The 20,405-nt window shown below is 44.1% G+C and overlaps 3 protein-coding genes and 1 pseudogene across 3 annotated transcripts; all 4 read right to left on the reverse strand.

Annotated features, from left to right (window-relative positions):
* Window positions 1-544: 544 nt before the first annotated feature.
* On the reverse strand, window positions 545-2,542 carry LOC124671668 (annotated as a pseudogene).
* On the reverse strand, window positions 2,163-6,232 carry LOC124675500 (pentatricopeptide repeat-containing protein At3g20730-like). Its single transcript, XM_047211579.1, has 3 exons — window positions 5,614-6,232; window positions 4,078-5,264; window positions 2,163-2,252 (listed from the first exon to the last, which is right to left on the reverse strand). The coding sequence occupies exons 1-2, from the start codon at window positions 6,230-6,232 to the stop codon at window positions 4,210-4,212; spliced, it is 1,674 nt and encodes a 557-aa protein (XP_047067535.1). The 3' UTR covers window positions 2,163-2,252; window positions 4,078-4,209.
* Window positions 6,233-11,644: 5,412 nt separating this feature from the next.
* LOC124671669 (putative germin-like protein 9-2) lies at window positions 11,645-17,748 on the reverse strand. The gene is made up of 2 exons (XM_047208012.1): window positions 17,357-17,748; window positions 11,645-11,891 (listed from the first exon to the last, which is right to left on the reverse strand). The coding sequence occupies exons 1-2, from the start codon at window positions 17,746-17,748 to the stop codon at window positions 11,645-11,647; spliced, it is 639 nt and encodes a 212-aa protein (XP_047063968.1).
* Window positions 17,749-19,367: 1,619 nt separating this feature from the next.
* On the reverse strand, window positions 19,368-19,601 carry LOC124675810 (ubiquitin). Its single transcript, XM_047211885.1, has one exon. It carries the CDS (start codon window positions 19,599-19,601, stop codon window positions 19,368-19,370), a length of 234 nt encoding a protein of 77 aa, XP_047067841.1.
* Window positions 19,602-20,405: the final 804 nt, after the last annotated feature.

The raw sequence follows: 20,405 nt of genomic DNA on the forward strand, positions 1-20,405 counted from the left end.
TCGAGATAATAAGAATACAAAATCACGCTTTTGCTAATTCTCAGTTGCCGGATTATTTTGTAAATTCGCTGCCTGCTTTTCACCACAACTGTAACAATTACAGGATATGACCAAAAAGCTGGAAAGGAGGTGCACAATGGAGTGCGAGACATTCTTCAACAAGTTGACAAGTGGATGGTGTGGTCCGCTCATGTGGAGCTAGCTTAATGAGTTGTTATACTTCACCCATTAGCATTTAGCTAGGATCTATGCAATGCACAAAGTAAAGGTTGCCAATTGCCAGACAAGTTATTGCCAGCTAGTACATCCCATCCTCAAGTTTCCTGAACTGTGTGTGTGCAGCCCACGGAGAAGAAGAGAGCAAGTCCAGTTCCCTGTGTTGTATTTTCTTAAAGAAAAGAAATTCTCTCTGTGAGGCGAACCAAGCAAACACTTTATTTGAAGACATCAGTCATAATAACAATACATATGTTTGATAGAAAACAGCCATACAAATGAACAAATCCAGTTCTTTGTGTTGTATTTTCTCAAAGAAAAAAATCTCTTTGTGAAAAGAACCAAGCAAACACTTTATTTGAAGACATCAGTCATAATAACAATACATATGTTTGATAGAAAACAGCCATACAAATGAACAAATACAGTACTACTAGTAATACACACAATGTACACGCGTAAGACACCGTGCTAATCCTACGCACCCAGAAATTAACCACTATAGGCATTCGATAATATACTGAGTTGACAATCACACAGACGGAGCCAGCTACATGTACATCAGGTTCACGGCGGCGCAGCGCCTCCTGACCTGCCCATGTTCGCCGGTGAGTACCTGCATGTTTCCCATCTTCACCATGGACGCCGCGAAGTCCGCGAAGAACTCCGCGGGGTATGCCCCTTCTGCTGCCACGGCCGCCTGGCGCAAGACGTAGTCCCTGGCGAAGGGGTCCAACATGAGCGTCTCGTCAGAGGTGAAGAGGGCCCTCCCTTGGCGACAACCCGGTAGTAGCTCGCATCAAACGTCCTGAAGCTCCCCGGGTCCATCTCCACCAGCGTCCTAGTGTCGCCGGGCACACACTTGGTCTTCAGGCGTGGGACGTACTGCCTGTCCAGCGACGGGTCGGGCATGAGCGTGCCGCTGAAGTTGTACAGCCGGTCCGAGAAGGATGAGCAGTGGGAGGTCCCGAGGGTGTGCCCCCTGTTGATGCATGGACAAGAGATATTATATACGAGTTTCCATGGTTCCATACAGATAGAGTGTGAATTGCAGAACTGAAAATTCAGAGGTTTTTGTCGTATATATTTTTGTAGATGTGAGAATTTTAGATATTGCAAGGACATTCCTAGTCAGTTGTATGCCACGGAGGTTTTCTTCTCCCTTTCTTCTACATGCGCAAATTGCAAAATGAATATTGTGATGAAACAGCAAAGAATATTTAATTTTAATAAAAGATGTGCTTTATTTTTTCTAGAACAAAGGGAACCCTGATTTTGTATCAGCAATATTACTAGGGCTGAAAAGTGAAACCCGCATAGTTTTGCTTTTCCCATCTCCGTTGACTTGGTACATGCATAACTTACCTTGCTTACAAGCACCTTTATCGGGGAATACTACTAGAGATTTGTTGGGATCAGCAAAGTTGAGTAAACTACAGCAAAAAGGAGCATAGGCTACAAAAACTAGGCAGGATGCAGTAGTTTACTAGATAATGCATCGAGTTTAGTTCCTGAAGAATAGAATATACCTAGCAGTACCACCTGATCCTTGGCATCAAGGCCCTTCGGGATGAAGAACTGGTACAGGTTACGAGTGGCGTCGAAAAAGGGTGGAGGTAGGTTGTTCAAAGCGTCATCCTTTACTGAACTCATCCCATCTCTCCGCCCAGTTGGGACATCCCAATAAGGCCCATGGGTCTGTTGCATAGTGAAAATGAAAGTAAATACATAAAAGACAATCAAACTAAGTGAAGGCAGTCAAACTGTGGTTTTTGCCACCATTGTTGGCCTGCTTCTCTTACTTGAAGAATGAACTGATATTAATGAACAGAACTGCTAGTACTTACTAGTACTACAACATCCCTTGCCACAAGAGCTAGGATATCAGCACAGGAGACCACTCCAGGGCAGGCTTGCTCGAGCTTTGACTTGACAAGGCCAATTGTGCCGAAACCTCGTAGGCTAAGGTTCGGTATCGATTCCTTTTCAGATGGTAACCCTGGTAGGCTATCAAGCAGAATAGAAGCATCGCAACCCTGCAGAGCACAAACAGTTCAGGACATCTCCTCTGGACTCAACTGAAACAGAACAGACTAAGATGTGTGCACACATTCACGAAACAGTCGTGGAAGTGCATGCGAAGCAGAGGGCCGGCGAGGCTTGGGACGTGGGAGATGATCCTGGTCATCTCATCACGAATGATGACCTCTGCATATGGGCATGTGTATTGGTAAAAGCCAACCTTCAACTCTGGTGGATTGCATAACACTAACGAGGATTGTAGGACAAGAGGAATGACAAATCCAAAGATGAGTCTGTAAGCCATGTTGTGCATGACCAATGTAAACCCTTAGCTACAAAGATGGGGTTGCACAACCCTTGATGATTTTTGAGGTGAACTAGAACTCACAACCTGCTTTATAGTACAGTTGCTTAGGTTGCACATAAGTAACACTAAGCAAGCCATTTTGCTCAATATTAGTATAGTGGCTGTACAAGCCTACATGCCCTTACAGCTGCACTATTTTCTTATGTAATGCAGCCAGCAGATGACCGAAGACTTTGGCACGTGCTTGAAGATCAGTATTTGAGACTTCTGTGGCTTGCGTGCATGGACAAGAATTGAAGAATGCATGCAAGTCTTGGATCAGGCATCCAGGGAGCATATTCAGAAGTTAAGGACCTCTAATCTACCAGTTAGAAACTATGATAGAAATAGGCATGGGATAAGGATGAATGGTGACCATCCTTCGTGACCCGTGCACTAGTTTAATCCACACTCTTAAGATGATGCAGAGACTATGGCATGTTCCTAAAAAGTGCCACACAAAAACTTGAACTGTAAGTTGCTAGCTGTTAACAGCCCTAACTTTAATATTTTGAAGGCTCAATTAATCTTCTTAATAAATATCAACAGGTGCAACATGCAAGCAAATAATATGAAAAAAGGAATAACCGCATAATGACAGCTAGAGTAGTAATCACTCGTCAAATGCATGCAAACTAAAAACAAAAAAGAAGTTTCATTTCTATGATTCTTTCATGACCGAGAAAACTTGGTGTATCAGTCAAGACATACTACTACATGATACTGATAAAATGGCATGCCATTTTCAACAATATTTTTTAAATGTTTGCAGTTTAGATCAGAGGTAGTCATCAAATATTTTGTGAGATAAACCATTGTAAACGAAAAAAGTAAGTCAATAGCACATGGTTTGGATAACATACTTAATTATTCATTGAGTAACTGAAACCTGTTGGCTTTAGTTTCTCAAGAGATTATAAGACATTTTTCCGTTGACCAATTTATGTTGCAAGGTCTGCTTCACTCAACACTAACAAAGTGTACACAATAGATAAGGGCCATGATATTGGCACTGTCAGCTTCTACATATAAAAGAAGGGTCAGATGACTGTCATAACTCAGTATTCACCTATTTGAAAAATTAATGTTCTAAGAAAACCTATATGAAAAAAAATACTCAACACTTTTATCCACATCAAAAGATATATGTACACTGTAGAGTGAGAAAACATGGTAACATGGTATCATCCTATAGTCATGTACAGAAGGGGATAACAAGCTGGTTTATCCACTATAGGTACCAATTGTCAATTGATGAAGACAGCATGAAGTAAAAGAAAAGATTTAAGACTCCATAATCCTGTAACTGTCCAATCAATAAAATGGAGTAACTGACAAAATCTTATGAGTCAAACATGCATTTGCAAACCTAAACCTTTTACAGTTGGCAAAAGTTAAAAGATATGAATTCGTAGGGAATGTAACCCAACAGATATCATTAAAAATCAGCGAACTATACAAAAGTTTTATCATTAAGCACAATGTGCACTTACCCTGCACTGCTGAACAAAAAGGGCAAAGATTCCAAAGTCATTTAGAGTATACAAAGTTGCGGAGGCGTACCATCTGTCAATGGCAAACTGCCATCGTCTGAATATCTTGGAGAGGAAATTTATTCACAATCTTTATATGATACTGCAACCAGCTTCCTTTCCACTAGATGTTTCAGCCATCAATTTTCTTGTACTTTGAGCATCCTCCCATAAGTTAGATTCTGCATACATGTTTGCAAGAACAGCATAGTTTACAGAACTCTCAGGAGCTATACTGAAAAGATTCTTGGCTGCAGTTTCACCAAGAGGCATGTTTCCATATGCTTTACAAGCTCCAAGCATAGCACCCAACATTGACGAGTTGGGTTCAATATCCATATTCTGAACTAGCTTCCATGCCTCTTCCAACTGACCTCCGCGACCAAGAAGGTCGATAGCAGAACTGTAGTGCTCCGCTCTTGGATCAATCCCATACTTGCTCATCATAGAAGTGAAATATTCCATTCCTCTGCTCATCAGACCAGAATGGCCACACGCAGACAGAAGAGAAAGGAATGTCACATCGTTTGGCTTAACACCATCCTCCAGCATCCTATCGAAAAGGCTCATAGCATCCCCGCCAAAACCATTTTTCCCATAGGCAGTGATGAGTGAAGTCCATGAAACCACATTTCTATGGGGCATTTCATCAAAAGCACGCCTGGCATCTGAAAATTCTCCAGCCTTTGCATACATATCAACTAGAGCATTGTCCAATGCTACGTCACCCATAGGCTGCTTCTTGCACATATAAGCATGAATCTGAGTCCCCAAGCTGAGAGATGCCGCATTAGCACAAAGGCCAAGCAAGGAGCTTAGCAGAATACCATCAATCCTTAAACCCCTACTATGAATATTGCAGAAGAGCTCCATTGCATCTTCAGTGTGGTTTCTATCCATGGAGTACCCACTGATCAGCGCAGTAGATGACACAAGGTCTGGTTCACATATGGAGTCATATATCACTCTTGCGCTGCTCATGCTCCGGCATTTCGCATAAGCATCAATAAGTGATCCAATAACAACCTTTTCGCCCCAGTAGCCCAACTTTATTATGCAAGTGTGAATCAGCTCCACATTACCAAGCACACTGACTGCTCCACAGGCCTTTAGAGCACTTCCAAATGTGAAATGGTCGGGCAGCATTTCTGTCAATTTTTTTCCGTGTAAGTGACTACCAACCAAGGATAAATGCATGTTGAATTACAAACAACATTATAACAGAAATTGAAGCTGAAACATCTAAAAGACACAAATAGAAACTAGACAGTCAAAAATAGTAGTGAAAGATGTGTAACAGATTTAGTGTTTAGATAGCCTCGAGGTTAGTATCATATTATATTATTATTAAATCAATCAGGTATAGCACGGATTGGTATGACATGTTACAATCACAATAAAGGGTGTGGATCTGAGGTGTTCATAGAGCAGTGTATAAGCCTACTAGCCAAGGAACCGCACATTTCATGGCAGTACATAGCCAGATGAAGCACATACCTTCTCTGAGCATCGATGATAACAACCCAAGAGCGTCACTGCAATGCCCACGCTCCACAAAACCCCTGAGCAAGGCATTCCAAGACACCACGTCCTTCCTCTCCATCTCCGTGAACAGCCGCCTGGCGTCGCCCACGGACCCGCACCTGAGGTGCACGTCCATGAGGGCGCTCTGCACGAACATGTCCCCCGCGAACCTCCCCTTGGCGACGCACGCGTGCACCTGCTCCCCGCTCCTCACGCACCCGGAAGCCGAGCACGCGCTGGCCACGCTCCCGTACGTGAACTGGTTCGGCCGGACCCCGGAGGCGCGCATGAGCGCGAACAGCTCCAGCGCCTCCCGGGGCCGGCCGTTCCTGGAGTACCCGGAGACCATGGCCGTCCAGGACACGACGCTCCGGTGCGGCATCCCGTCGAACACCCTGCGGGCCGCGGCCACGTCGCCGTGCTTGCCGTAGAAGATGACGAGCTTGGTGCTGAGGTGCAGGTCTGCGGGGGAGGCGGACGTGATGAGGCTGCCGTGGATGGACCTGCCTTGCCGGAGGCAGTTCATGCAGCTCTGGAGGAGAGAGTAGTAGAAGGCGGCGGCGGGTGCCACGGCGCCCGTGACAAGCGCCATTATCGCGCGTGGCTCCGCCTTGGAACTGTAAAGAACTTAGTTTGCTGGCTGGAGCATGCACATCTCCTTGCCCTGTGGAGCTCTGGCTGGGTCGTTGGTCAATGGAGGCGAAGGGGTGGCATGGGAGGGAGGTCGGGAGCGCGCGCTAGTGAAATCTTTTGCCGAGGCTTCGCCATGGATGCGAGGCCGACATGCCCATGACTAGGCGTCCAGGTTGCGGTGTTGATGACAGAGGCGACGGTGGCGCTAATGGAGATTCCAGAGGCGGCTGTCGCCGGAACGGGGAGGCGGAGACCAGTGCGGCGTGGCGAAGAGAAAATCGAAGTTTGCGGCGTGGATCAAGTCAGTTTTGACCGTTAACGGGCTGGTCGGGAATCATCGGTTGTTTGGGCCAATTAGGCCTGCAAGCCCAACCAAAGGCGTCCGTCCATAATTGTTTCAGTTATGGAGGTTGACTGATCGAGATCGGTCATCATAGAGGAGCTTCTTCCGAAGGATCTACAAACTCCCAACTGAACTTTTTTTTAGGGTAACTCCAACTAAACTTATCAGGTGAAGAATGTCAAAAAAGTATTTGCTGTCATGGCGTGGTATATTTGGTGGCAGCGTAGAGAATATGTGAAGGAAGAGAAGGTGGCTCCTCTGGCACGACTGGCTTTTGCAATTCAAGGATTGACGATGATCAACATTGGGGCTGAATCACACCCTGAACCTCGGGAAATCTTGTGGTGTAAACCAGCCCCCAATACATATAAGCTTAATATTGATGGAAGCTAGTTCTAGACAATCTTCTTGATGCAACAACAACGGAAGCAATTGCTTCACAAAACACTAAGGTTTACAACTAGTTGTGTTTTGGTTAAAATTGAATCTGATTCCTTGGAATTTATTCAAGCTTCTAATGGTCACATTGAGGTATGGAGCACTTACACAACAATTTTGGAAAATTGTTTTCAGTTTTTGATTGCAAGTTTTCAATTCTGACTGCAATCACCCTAGTTTTATTATTGTGCGCCACATGATTTTACCTCAAAAAAAAAGATGCACTGTTTTATATGGTCATACCGAATGTGAAGTTCAGAACCGAGCACCAGCTAAAACTAAACTATAATAGTATTAACATGCTGTCACAACATGATTGTAGTGGCTAACCATGATGAAAAAACGCAGCATTTGGGGTTTCGGAAGAAGGAAATTGATCAGCAACGAATCAATGGAAGATATCAGCAACATCAGGTGTTAAAAGAAACTGATAGCAGCATTGTATATCGATGGCATAACTTAGAAAACTGAGTTCATAACATTATCCAGGAGTTCACAGTTCGATCGAAACAGGCAGGAACTAAAAAGACTCAAAACAGTCTAGAAGAATTTCAACTTCGACTTAATGATAGCTAAGAAAGATGACGGGAAGCTGCATCCTAGCGAAGCTCAGAGGCCGCCGCGAAGACGGAGGACAAGGTGGAGGGTGGACTCCTTCTGGATGTTGTAGTCCGCGAGGGTGCGGCCATCCTCGAGCTGCTTGCCAGCGAAGATGAGGCGCTGCTGGTCCGGCGGGATGCCCTCCTTGTCCTGGATTTTAGCCTTGACGTTGTCGATGGTGTCTGAGGACTCCACCTCAAGGGTGATCGTCTTGCCGGTCAGGGTCTTCACGAAGATCTGCATCTGCAAGGGAAACAAAAAGTTGATGATCAGATCAACATCAAGCTAGTATAGGTCAAACGATTGGGGTACAATTTCAGTTGTGTATCCTAAGAAAAAGACTCAGCGTGAAGCGTATCTTGTAATGGTTTAGGATCTCTAATCATCCAGCAACCATCTAATCGTCAAGGAAACATGTGTCATAACAATAAATAATCAAATACGTGTGATTAGTCAGTTTCACTTTGAACCAGGGACATCCAATCCAATAGTACTAACTGGACTAATGAAACAAAATCACAACGAAAACACACATTTGTAACAGATCCAATCAGTAGTTTTTTTTTCCTTTAGAGTAATATCATAGCAGTATCAATCTTCATATTGATTAGAAGAACAAAACTACCGCATCAGAAAAAACACATCCGAGTTGACAGATCTAGGCAGTATATGTACTGTGATGCAGAGATGCTTATAGGGAGATAAGCATCAATTAGACCAACCATAAATTAAGTGGATGAGAACCTGCCGGAAAGTACACCTCGACGCAGATCTTAACATGAAAAACCTAACTAAGATCGTACAGAGAAACACATCGCGATTAAGACGAGTAAACTACATATAGCTGCACGAAATTAATCTTAGTCGATCAGGATCCAAAATTGCATACTAGGACTGGATCACGAAGAACAGCAAGCGATCGATATATTCAGAAGTTTACCTTGACGAAGCGACTGGATCTTTTGCTTGAAAGGGATTAGATTAGATGCGTGCGCTATCAAATCGATGGACAAAACCCTCGAGGGTGCTTTGTATATATAGCCGGATTATCTCCACGGGAGTCGGCGTGCTTTTACAGCGACCCACGAGGTTTCCGGGACGGACTCCGCACACGTCACGCCGCCTCTCTTCAAGTGGGCCGCGTGTCCATATCTGAGCCGATTAATTCCAATCCAACGGTGCAGGTAGCTCGCCGAATCATCATTACTAGAATATTTGGAGCGTTTTCTGGCCTGGTTTACTAAATTTTCTTGCATATACCTAAGTCCAGGGATTTGGATTTCGCCCAATTATTGGTATTTCCAGTGAATGTCTTCCATTTCATTCGGGCCAAGTAGAAATATTTACCAAACAAAACCTTCTGAATTTTGGGAAATTGTATTCAATATATTTCAACTTTTCGTTGAGTTTTGCCCAGAATCTAAACTTTGGTCATATTTAGTTCCTTATTTAAAATTTGGTTCTTGCATTTTGTCTGAATTTTGACTGAGATTACACTAAGTGGGCAAATTTCAACCATTTCCTAAAAACCGGATAAAAAAACTGACACCAAAAATCAAATTCCTACCAATTGGCGCAGGGCGCACGATCACAATCACCTTTATCACAAATCCCCCTCAATAGTATAGAGAGATATTTCATATCGTTATTTGGCTATGTTCATTCGAACATGCATGTTGAGGAACAAAGAGCATGGGAGATATAGAGATAAAAAAAATTACATTAATATGACATATGAAAGGGATAAAATAGCACGGGATTTGAGCTCACGTCGATATTTCCGTGAAACCAAGAACATATTAATGTATTTTCATGAATTCTGGCAATCCAAGTACTATGATCCAAAACAAGTAAAGGGTAATTCTAAGATGTATAAGGATCAAAGCTCTGGAATTCCTACATTGCATATAGGCTTTGAACATTGAAGTTTTATCAACATAGCTCTAAAAGATTTTGAAGATTAATTGTACGGATCTTATGCCACCTAGAGGGGGAGGGGGAAAGGTGATAGTCAAGTTTTAGTACCTTTTCAATTGAAGCTCGACACAAAAGGTAAAATTTCTAGATATGCAACAATGTGAATTTACCTATATGACCGAGTGCAATCAAGTAAACAAGATACAAGGTAGTAAAGTATGGTAAAGGATAGAGGTAACTAAGAGTGAAGCACATGGAGATACAAGGGTTGATTCCCGTACTTACTTTCTTTTGAGGGGAAGTACGTCTATATTGGATAGGTATGGTGCCACGAATACTAACCAACACCACAACAACCTCAGCCTATTCTTTGCAAGCAAAGCACAAAGGTTAGATCACACTCCACTAAGTTTTAGCCTTCAAGGTGGGAACCAAAACCTTTACACAATGGGTTGGAACAAACTCCACAACTCAATTGGTGGCTCCCAACACTCTTACAACACAATTAAGCTCTGAGGGTGACTTCTCACAAATTAAGTTAGAGTTTCACAACTTGATTCTTCACGAAACGGGTAGGATAGTTAGATCCCTTTGGTGGAAGTGCATATCGAGGGTTCCTCCCTTGATTCCCAAAAGGGCAACAAGATTGAGTGGCTCGGGAGGGAGATCAATAAGGGCTTTGAACTTTGGAACAATGAGGAGAGAGATAGAGAGAGAGTAGAAGTCGCGACCTTCAATTGAAAAACAAGGGTGCTATTTATACCTCTTCAAGGAATATAGTTGTTGATGGCTAACTTACACCGGAGACTCTGGTGTCTCTGGTCCCTACTTTTTCCGGAGCCACTTAGGCCGGAGTCTATGGCACTGGTAGGCCTACAAAACACTGTCCTGGAGTCCCTGGACCAAAGTCTCCGAGGTATTCCAAAAGTTTCTAGACCCCTGTACTGAGAGTGAGGCATACGAGCCACTCGCTCAAAAAACTAGGGCCACATTCTTTCTCTGGAGTATCCGATCTAGGGTGCCGGAGTCTTCGGTCTGGATACACCGGAGTCTTAGGTAGGAGCTCATAGCAGCAGAATCCCTGAGTCTCTCTCCGAAAGTATTCCTTAGCAACCCCTCTAGAAACAACCATCACCTATAGTTACACAACCAAAAATTACTTCGCCTTATCACTTTTGAGGGGTCGATCACTATGATATGCTTAACATGAATGAACACTAAAACATATAAACACAAGGTTAAATATCTTTGTGTTGTTAAGAAACACAAAAAACGCACTTAGAGTGAGAAATTCTCTTTCATTAATTGAAGAATATTGCATTTAGATCTAGAGATGTCTTGGAAAAAACCCGAAAGTAATATTGCCCATGAACTTTCAACATCGTACGACGCTACTGTCCCGAGGGGTTAAGGCCGTCAAGCAAAGATGATGTCGCCGGTCTCCTCCACACAATAAATTAGGAAAACAGTCAAACATACAATCAACAACAAAATCCTCCCGTGTCGGCCGCTGATGTGGCATCATCGATGACACAAGCTGGAACAAGATGGAAGATGATTTTGTTGTAGATAGCATTTATTGAAGATCATTTCTTTAGGTAGTTAGGTCCTATTTAGTTGTATTTTGGTTTCTTTTGTAGCATCAAGAATTACTTGTATATTTGAACCACTCCTGTTAAAAGATGTTATTACAACCAAATATACTCATTTATATTGGATATAATATGGGACAAAGGGAGTATGTATGTTCTATGGTTTGCTGGTTTTTTCGTGCATATTTGTTGTTTTCTACTGAATTGCCCCCACTGTTGTGTTTTTCTTCAGGCTCTGCCATTGCCAAGCGACAGTGTCTCTTGCGATTCTATATAATCCTCCAGAACTCCCATTATATATGCTTTAGACCACATAGACCCTAAGTATGAGGGCTTAATTTTACATAGTAGTTGGCAATGGCAGTAGTAGTGAGTTTATTCCAGCAGTGTGTACACCATAGTTACATGTGCTAGCTTGATGGCCTGATTCATGGCTGCGACATCCCAGGTCGGGGAAGACAACAGTTAAGCACATCTTTAATCATGGCTTCTTGGGCGGCGGAGTGAGTGCCGCCTTTAGTTTCTGCACCGTCGGCACGTCGGTCTTGAACGACTTGGCAAGCACGGTGTCATCGACGCCGGTGCCGAAGACGGTGACCGGCACGGACACAATGCCTGGGGCGGCACTGCCAAACGCCGAGAGCGCGACAGCTGGGCCGGCCCCCTTGTTATTCTGGTAGTGCACCAGCCCCTTCGGGAACACGAACATGTCTCCGATGGTTAGGTCTGTTGGAATTGATCTTGGCTAACAACCAAGAGATATAGAGAGATAAAAAGGACTTGGTCCAACCGTCTAAAAGGGGACTTGGTCCACCACATCTCACCTCACGAGGGAGCCTTGATCGGAGGCCTCTAAAACCAACTTTTGGTCCCGGTCCCCGGTCCCCAAACACCCGATATAAAAGGAACATATTGCCCATACGTGGGATGATGGACATGGTGCCTAACCACCAAACTACCCGATCCTAAAGAGGTGTTGAGGGGCTGGAAGACCCGAGTACCACCGCCGGCCATCACAAGGATCTGTGCCGACGGCGTCCATGACCATCTCCACCTCCGGGGAGCCGGGAGGGTCCTCGCTGGCGACGCCTCCACCTCCATCTGCAGCTCCCCACCTCCATCGCCATGGGCTTCACCATGCCTGCATCTGGCAGGCAAAGAACTCTTCATCAATTTACCTGTAAGTTCATCTACTAATCCCTCTGTTAGGTGCTCTAAGATATGATCAGATTATGTTAATGTTCTCCCCTAATGACGTTTTAAAACTAACAATGGTATCAGAGCTGATCTGGTCATCTTAGAGTCCTAAATTTGGTTAGGAGATAATGTTTAGCCCCTGTTATGCAATTTGGCACGAGTCTGAGGATGAGAACCTCACCTGATGCCGTCGGGTGTCTGCCTCTCCCCTCTGGGGCCCGTCGGAGCAGCCGCTGCTCCGGCGAGGGCAGAGATCCCGCGCCGCCACTCTCTCCCGACGGAGGAGTGCGCGGATTGACGCGCGGTAACGCGCGGAATGGACAACCGCCGGTGGCCGTCGCGCCGCCGGCCTTTGTCGTCGCCTAACGGCTGCCGGCCTCGCCGGTGAGCACCACCCCCTCACAGACGCAAGGAAACGGCGCCAGTAGCCACGCTCGACGGAGGAGCGCGCCGGACATGGTCCGTCGCACGCTGCTCCGGCGAGCGCAGCCACCGCGCCGGGATGATGAAGGCGAGGCTCGCGTGCCTCGCGCAGCCAGGCAGGGCCGCCTCGCGCGCATCGGGCCGCCGGGCGTGGCCACCTCGCGCGTCGCGCGCCGTCGCGGCCGAGGCGCCTCGCGCGCTCAGGCCGCCGGGCCGTGGGCGCCTCGCGCGCTCCCGCCCGCCGTGGCCGTGGCCGCCTCGCGCGCTCCCGCCCGCCGTGGCCGTGGCCGCCTCAAGCGCCGCGCCGCCGGGCCGTGACGCGGAAATATCGGGGGAGTGGGGGAAATGACTAGGGTTAGGGTACCGGCCGGCGTTTTTGTTCCGTCTCGGTTCGATCACAGCCGTCGGATGCATCCGACGGTCGAGAACAACGTGGAGGTCATTCAGGCCATGTTGGCTCACTCGGGCCAAATGCGAGAAAAGGCCGAGCCCGGGTTACCTCGCCATGCAGCCTCCCTAATGTTTTAACGCCTCTGGGCGGTATTTTGTTAAGGGCTGCAGTAGGTTTTTGGCCAAAGACGTTCTTCTCTGTGCATTTTATGTGCTGTTCCAAAGTTTTATGATGATATTTAAAATCAGAGAATGCAAGAAGTTTCAGAGGAAAATAATATTTTTTTTCTTCCTTTTAAATTTTAATGTTGATGTCATCTCCTTGACATATTTCAATGATCTCTTATTAATATAATTTGATGTTGAAGTACAAATGTCATAAATGATATTGACATTGAGAACAATTTTGTGTAGCCCTCCTAAGTTTATGGGTATTATGTACATCAATTTTGTTTGAGCATGAAGTTTATGTTAATATCGAATTTGTGACATGACAATTATTAATGAGTATTATGATACTGTCATTACTATGATATTTGTTTCATAATGATGTGCTCGATACTAATTATTTTATGTTGATCTCATGATCATTTTTTTAATGATATGATCGTGACTAATGGACTGAGGCCATCCTAATGATTATAGCTGAATGGTTCGGTTTTCCGCACCGCACTATGCAACTAAATAATGTTGAGCAATTATTCTAAGTATTGTGTCGGTGCATTTTATGTCTTTTGACATGCATTGAAGCTCATGAAGGCTCATAATGATGATGATTCTCTGAAGAAGAAAGTTTCTTTAGAGAATTTTAATGTATCATGGTCATGATTTGTCTATTGATGCTTACCAATTATTTGGTAAACCATGATGTATGTAATTTAATGTCCAAATTTTATTTGGAGAGATTTTAATGAAAACATTTCCGATGTGAATGCTATTATTATGTTTACTCAGTTAAATCTCATTTGTATACTAATGTCCAAAATGATTGGTATTTTTATGCCAAGTCATTGAAGGTTTTAATGATAACCTTGGCATTTTGGCTGATGCTATTAGAATTAGTGTCAACGTTTATGATGGTAAAATGATCGGTGATGAATCAGGAATCCATGTGTCTAATAACACATTGGATTGCATTATATTTATCTTTCTATTGACTTCGGAAATGTGCTTACTGATCATGATGTGATTTTAAGTTTCTTCGGTCAAAATGGAACCAACGAGAAGTTTTGATCGAAGATTTTATTTATGAGCATGTGTTATATGGTATATGATAATACTCTGACCAACGTTGATTATTGTCATGTCCCATTTTGAATAAATAAGGTTCTTTTCCGTTTTCAGCCCAACGGTGATATGGATTAGAAGAACAAATAAACTTGTTGTGATTATAATCATTACAAGTTTTACTCATGTTTGATATTTTATAATGATGATGCTTATAAAGATTTTGTCCCTTTTTGACGAATAAAGCATTGTAAGACAACTTGCTTCTTTATATGAACATTTTGTTCTTTGGAATGCAATCATTTTATGTAAGTTTCACCATGTGGTGAGAATTTTTGTGTCCTCGGTGCATGTATCTTTTGTAGTAATTATGTGTGCTATGACACAATTATGATGTAAGAGAGGTGAAATGAGACCTCGTCGAAATTATGGTAAGTTGTACCACATTTCGAAGGGGGAAAGGTAATGTCTCATTTAATATGGGTCATCTTACTCATTTTTACTTACGCCAGAATAATATTGTATTAATTCTCCGAATATGATGGAACCAACGAGAAGTCCTATTTGGAGAGTGAATGAATGAAAAATCACACTAATGTTTTGACTCCTTTTCATTAATGTGATATTACTCCCTAATGAACACTATGAAACACACATGAATGATAAAGTGGCAAATTTGCCATTCTAATGTTGTTTATGGTGTAGCATGTGGCTTATGGTTATATATCCGACCAACGTCGTTTATGATCATTTGTCTTGCTCCACTAAAAGTGGCAATGTTGTCAGTACCATGTGGATCATGATTGTAATTCTGACCAACGTCGTTTATAATCATGTGCCACATTATTTTTATCAAGTTCTTTTCCACCTTCTGCCCAACGGTATTGTGGTTTAGAACTGAAATGAAGCATTATCAAGTTTTGGAGCCATGTTCTCCATATAAAGTGATCACGGAGAACTGGAGCTTATGAACATGAATCTTAAGGAGAATTTCATGAGATATTTGTTCATATGCATCAATTATGTTGAGATTTATGTAGTCCCTAATGCAACACTTGGTGTTGAGCCTCAACAAATTTCATGTTATAAATAATGTGTGTGAGAATTCATCTTGGTGACCTTTGCCATGTATGATGAAGATTATGAGTTTCACTTAAGTAAGGAGCTCAATAGAGTTTCCTGAATGAGTTAACTAATGGTAGGCCTTAAATGGCTATACAAAACCAAATGTGACTCTAAGAAATAATGTTACAATAGTACCTCAAGACGAGGGGGAGTAAGCTTCACTACTTTATGTATATTGAATCTTATGGTCTATCAAGAGATTTCAATCTTCTATGTTATGATATGAAAGATCTTGGTAATGCCTTATACTTCGATTGTACTAAGGTTCTCCAAGATATATATAAGTCCAATCTAAAAGGAGTATATGTTTTATTATGATGACATACGTTGATGGAGTACGAGAGAAAAATACTATGCATTAGTACTCTATCTCACCTGCTACTAAAGCTAAGGCAATAAAGATGGACATTTCAATGTCACATGAACCATTTTAAACTGATCAGATAATGTTGGTTCCTTATGCTTGAGCTGTCAGAAGCAATATGTGTATTTAAGTATGAACACGCCCCATTTACGATCGGGATAATTGGCAAGTGGACAATAAGTTCAGCAATTGACCGCTGGAAAAGCCGCCAAAAGGTCTTGCGGTACATGCAAGACAATAAACTTTACATGCTTATTAATAAGATGTCTGCTAACCTCGATATCGTGGGTTATTTGGACATTGTTTTGCGTGGTGTGTGGATATTAAGGTTTCCACATCATGTTGAATCCTCACCTTCGCATGTGGAGCTATATTGTGGAAAAGCTCCAAAATTAATATTGATGGCATTAGTAATGATGCAAACTATTATGTGGCATGTTAAGAGGCTATTGGGTAGGTTGTATGTCAAACAAGTTTTATTCCCGAAATTTGAGGTGGTAGACAATATTTCTAAACCACTTACTGCAATATGAACACGCAGTTTTCTATGCGAGTAACAACAAGTCAAATGGTGTTGCCAAAACCATATTGACAATATGTTTCATGTTGTGAAAGATAGAATCCAGGATCAATCTATTGTTGTTAAGCATATAAATATGTTTTATATATTTTTGGGATCCGTTTATCGAAGGCCTAGTCACTCCTATTTATGATTATGTTGCCGGCATGGGTTGCTAGAAAGCCTTTTGATCCTGGAAATAAGGACCGTCAAATAGACCAACTCCCATAAAGTATTATGTTTTCCATTTTAAGATAGGATGATGTACTATAAGTACTGAGGTTCAGTGGCATGTCATTGGCCACTTCAACACCTTACTTTGGTATGTTGTTCCTATTGAGAGTGGACTTATGATGTTTGTTATCCATACGATCAAGGGGAGAATGTTGGAATTGATCTTGGCTAACAACCAAGAGATATAGAGAGATAAAAAGGACTTGGTCCAACCGTCTAAAAGGGGACTTGGTCCACCACATCTCACCTCACGAGGGAGCCTTGATCGGAGGCCTCTAAAACCAACTTTTGGTCCCGGTCCCCAGTCCCCAAACACCTGATATAAAAGGAACATATTGCCCATACGTGGGATGATGGACATGGTGCCTAACCACCAAACTACCCGATCCTAAAGAGGTGTTGAGGGGCTGGAAGACCCGAGTACCACCGCCGGCCATCACAAGGACTGTGCCGACGGCGTCCATGACCATCTCCACCTCCGGGAGCCGAGGAGGGTCCTGCTGCTGACGCCTCCACCTCCATCTGCAGCTCCCCACCTCCATCGCCATGGGCTTCACCATGCCTGCATCTGGCAGGCAAAGAACTCTTCATCAATTTACCTGTAAGTTCATCTACTAATCCCTCTATTAGGTGCTCTAAGATATGATCAGATTATATTAATGTTCTCCCCTAATGACGTGTAGAGCTTGCCAGCGGTGTCAATGAAGCCCACGGAGAGCGCGCCGTCAACGACGAGCAGAAGCTCGGCGGCGCGCGGGTGGGTGTGCGGGGGGTTCACGGTGCCTGGCGGGAACACGAGCCTAGCGTAGGACACGCTCTGCCCGATCAGGGCCGGGAACTCCGCCGCGCTGGCCTTGGTCGCCGCGAAGGCGGCCACCGGCATCGTGTAGCCGCGGAAGCCGGTGAAGGTGAAGTAGTCGCCCGTGATGTTCGCTGGCCCGCCGAGCATGGTCGGGCCGACGAAGTCGGTGAGGATGTCCGGGTCGCCCGCTACAGCAGCCATTGGCGCCGAAGCCAGTGCAAGCACCACCAGTGCCAAGGAGTAGTAGCAGCTGACTGACGCCATTAGCACAAATGGTCTTATGCTGATGCAAGCTAGCTCGTGGTTGTGGCGATGGAGAAGGCTTGATGGTTCATCAGTGAGGCAGCACACTTTATAAGCAGGTGTAAGCACCAAAGAGATGATGTCTTCTTTGACTTGTTCTTCAGTCTCTTGTTCGACAGCACAAGAGAGGTTGCATAGAGAATAACGACCAATTTGCTGGCAAAGATACTTGCAAATAAAATAGCAGGCCAATTTGCCCCGAGTTGCTAACTTGGGAAATCTTTCTGCTTAAGTACTTGCTGATGTACAATTCTGTATGTTTGTTTTGTCAGAAAAAAGTTGTATCATGCCGTAATTTGATCTGAGAAGGAAAAACATGTCTGGATTATATCCGAAGCACACCGGTTATATCAACAAGATTTAAATTGTTGGCTGGCTGAAACTTGACTTGCTAAAAATGATTCAGAGATCTGAACTGAACCCAATAGTAAAGTTCCATTTACTTATGTGAACTCACAGAAATGATGATTCATCATGCTCAATCCTACATATATGACCATATCCTCCCAAAAACCAGGTGCCAATAGCTTCTGAAACATGAGCATGGACATCAGAAAATACAAATACAATCTCGCAATTTAAATATATCTCACCGCCCTTGAAAACATCTTTAAAACCTGTAACCAACTCAGAAGCATTCAGAATTACTGCCAAGACCCACAACACACACACACACCCAGTACCTCGCTCTCGCAAACGATAAATAAAATGAAATATAGCATAAACATCCAGTACTACACTATTATAACTTCCACTGAACACATCATTGATCATGTCATCCTGACGCCTCACCTTTCCAACAGGCCAGGAAGATAAATACGCAGAGCAGTGTACTAGGGACATGAAGAAACTTACAAACAATGCCCAGGGTGTAACCAGGCAGTTTTGAGGATGACCAACACGCACAGAACAGTAATGGGACAAGAAAAACCATAGCAGCATTGTCTCAATAATACGTAAGAGGAGGGATTGGAGGTGAGGCAGCGCTAGGTTTTTTTTAGACTTGTAAAATGAAAAGGACCAAGGCATGATAAACAAAAAGGATAATTCGTCAGCATGATAATGTAGGTGTTCAGTTTTTATATGCTTATTATTCAGTGTCGTTCAGTCCTAGCGAGATCATGGACCATGGATATCGACCACGTTCTCTACCATTGTGTCTCTCTGAATTTTTTCCCTTTGTTCTCTGTCATAAGAGAACTGAGAGAGATTGAGGGCAACAAACAACAGTAGATACATATACATAGATAAATATACACTGAACGTTTAGAAGGACCATGGGATACTTGGTTAGGCAACAATGCCCAGGGTGTCGCCAAGCATCTAGCAGCGTTAAGTTTTGAGTTGACTGAACGGTCAACACGCACATGAAAGTGAAATAAAAATCATCCCAACATTGCATCAATATAATAGTAAGTCGAAGAAACTGCTTATGGCATGTAATGTTCTCCAGAGCAAAGTAGCAAACACAAGTTGATCTCAATCCACGATAGAACTGCCTACTGAGACAGACAACGCAAAGCAACTAAATTAAAGACTGAAAAACTAAACAACGAAGTGCTGCATCATCAGATGCAAGCTTAGAGGCCACCGCGGAGTCGGAGGACGAGGTGGAGAGTGGACTCCTTCTGGATGTTGTAGTCGGCGAGGGTGCGGCCATCCTCAAGCTGCTTGCCGGCGAAGATGAGGCGCTGCTGGTCCGGTGGGATGCCCTCCTTGTCCTGGATCTTCGCCTTAACGTTGTCGATCGTGTCAGAGGACTCCACCTCTAGGGTGATGGTCTTGCCGGTCAGGGTTTTCACGAAGATCTGCATCTGAAAGGAGATATGGTTTAGGATCCCATCTTTAGAGGTCAGAAATTGAGGTACAGATTTTGCGTCACAAACAAAATCAGTATTTTAACAAGCAGGCTACCTGCACTGCAATGAACGCAGATCGATTCTTCGTGCAAGATGGTATATGGACATAGATAAATCGGTTGCGAGTTGCAATTTTAGTGCTGCACTACGTATAGGTAACTGTCCAATCATTATCTTTTCTTTCAGGCATGTAAAACACTACACAAGATCGACCGAGATGAACACTCAAAAACTTACGCGCAGGATTAAGAGCAGCCTAGACCAACGAGACCCTAATTGACGCGATCAAGATGAATAAACGCTAGGGCAAGACAAGCGCAGGATTAACGAGATAACGATAATCTAAAATCGCAAACAAACTGACGAGGATCGATCATGAAGAACTGCAATTGTGTACCTTGACTAAACGACGATTGGATCTGGATTTCTCTTCGATCGATTGCGCAATCTTCTGTGGAGAAACCCTCGAGGGGAAACTCTGCAATTTATAGACGCCGGGCTCGTCGGTGCCAGGCGATTCCGGGACGGTTACCGCCACGCCGCACCGCCTCTCTCGACGTTGGGCCAGGCCCGCGAGGTAGTTTGGGCTTACGGGCCTCGACAACGTCCGTGGCATAATTGGGCCCATCAGACGAGCCCAAGTCGGGCAACTGGACACGAATCGACCGGACCGCTCGCCGTCGCCGCATTCCTTCCCCCGCCCGCCCGGCCGCGCCGCCCTCTCCCGGCCGTGCCCTCGCGCTGCCCACCGCACCACCG

This window comes from Lolium rigidum, chromosome 7 (assembly GCF_022539505.1).
Source record: "Lolium rigidum isolate FL_2022 chromosome 7, APGP_CSIRO_Lrig_0.1, whole genome shotgun sequence".
Lineage (NCBI taxonomy): Eukaryota > Viridiplantae > Streptophyta > Magnoliopsida > Poales > Poaceae > Lolium > Lolium rigidum.

What these genes read in the sequence shown, in the direction of transcription:
- LOC124675810 (XM_047211885.1), bottom strand. Translation starts at nt 19,601, where the DNA reads ATGCAGATCTTCGTGAAAACCCTGACCGGCAAGACCATCACCCTAGAG.
- LOC124675500 (XM_047211579.1), bottom strand. Translation starts at nt 6,232, where the DNA reads ATGGCGCTTGTCACGGGCGCCGTGGCACCCGCCGCCGCCTTCTACTAC. An exon ending in ATCATCGATGCTCAGAGAAG is followed by an intron (nt 5,265 to 5,613) that starts GTATGTGCTTCA and finishes AAAAATTGACAG; the next exon opens with AAATGCTGCCCGACCATTTC.
- LOC124671669 (XM_047208012.1), bottom strand. Translation starts at nt 17,748, where the DNA reads ATGGCGTCAGTCAGCTGCTACTACTCCTTGGCACTGGTGGTGCTTGCA. An exon ending in GCTGGCAAGCTCTACACGTC is followed by an intron (nt 11,892 to 17,356) that starts ATTAGGGGAGAA and finishes ATCAATTCCAAC; the next exon opens with AGACCTAACCATCGGAGACA.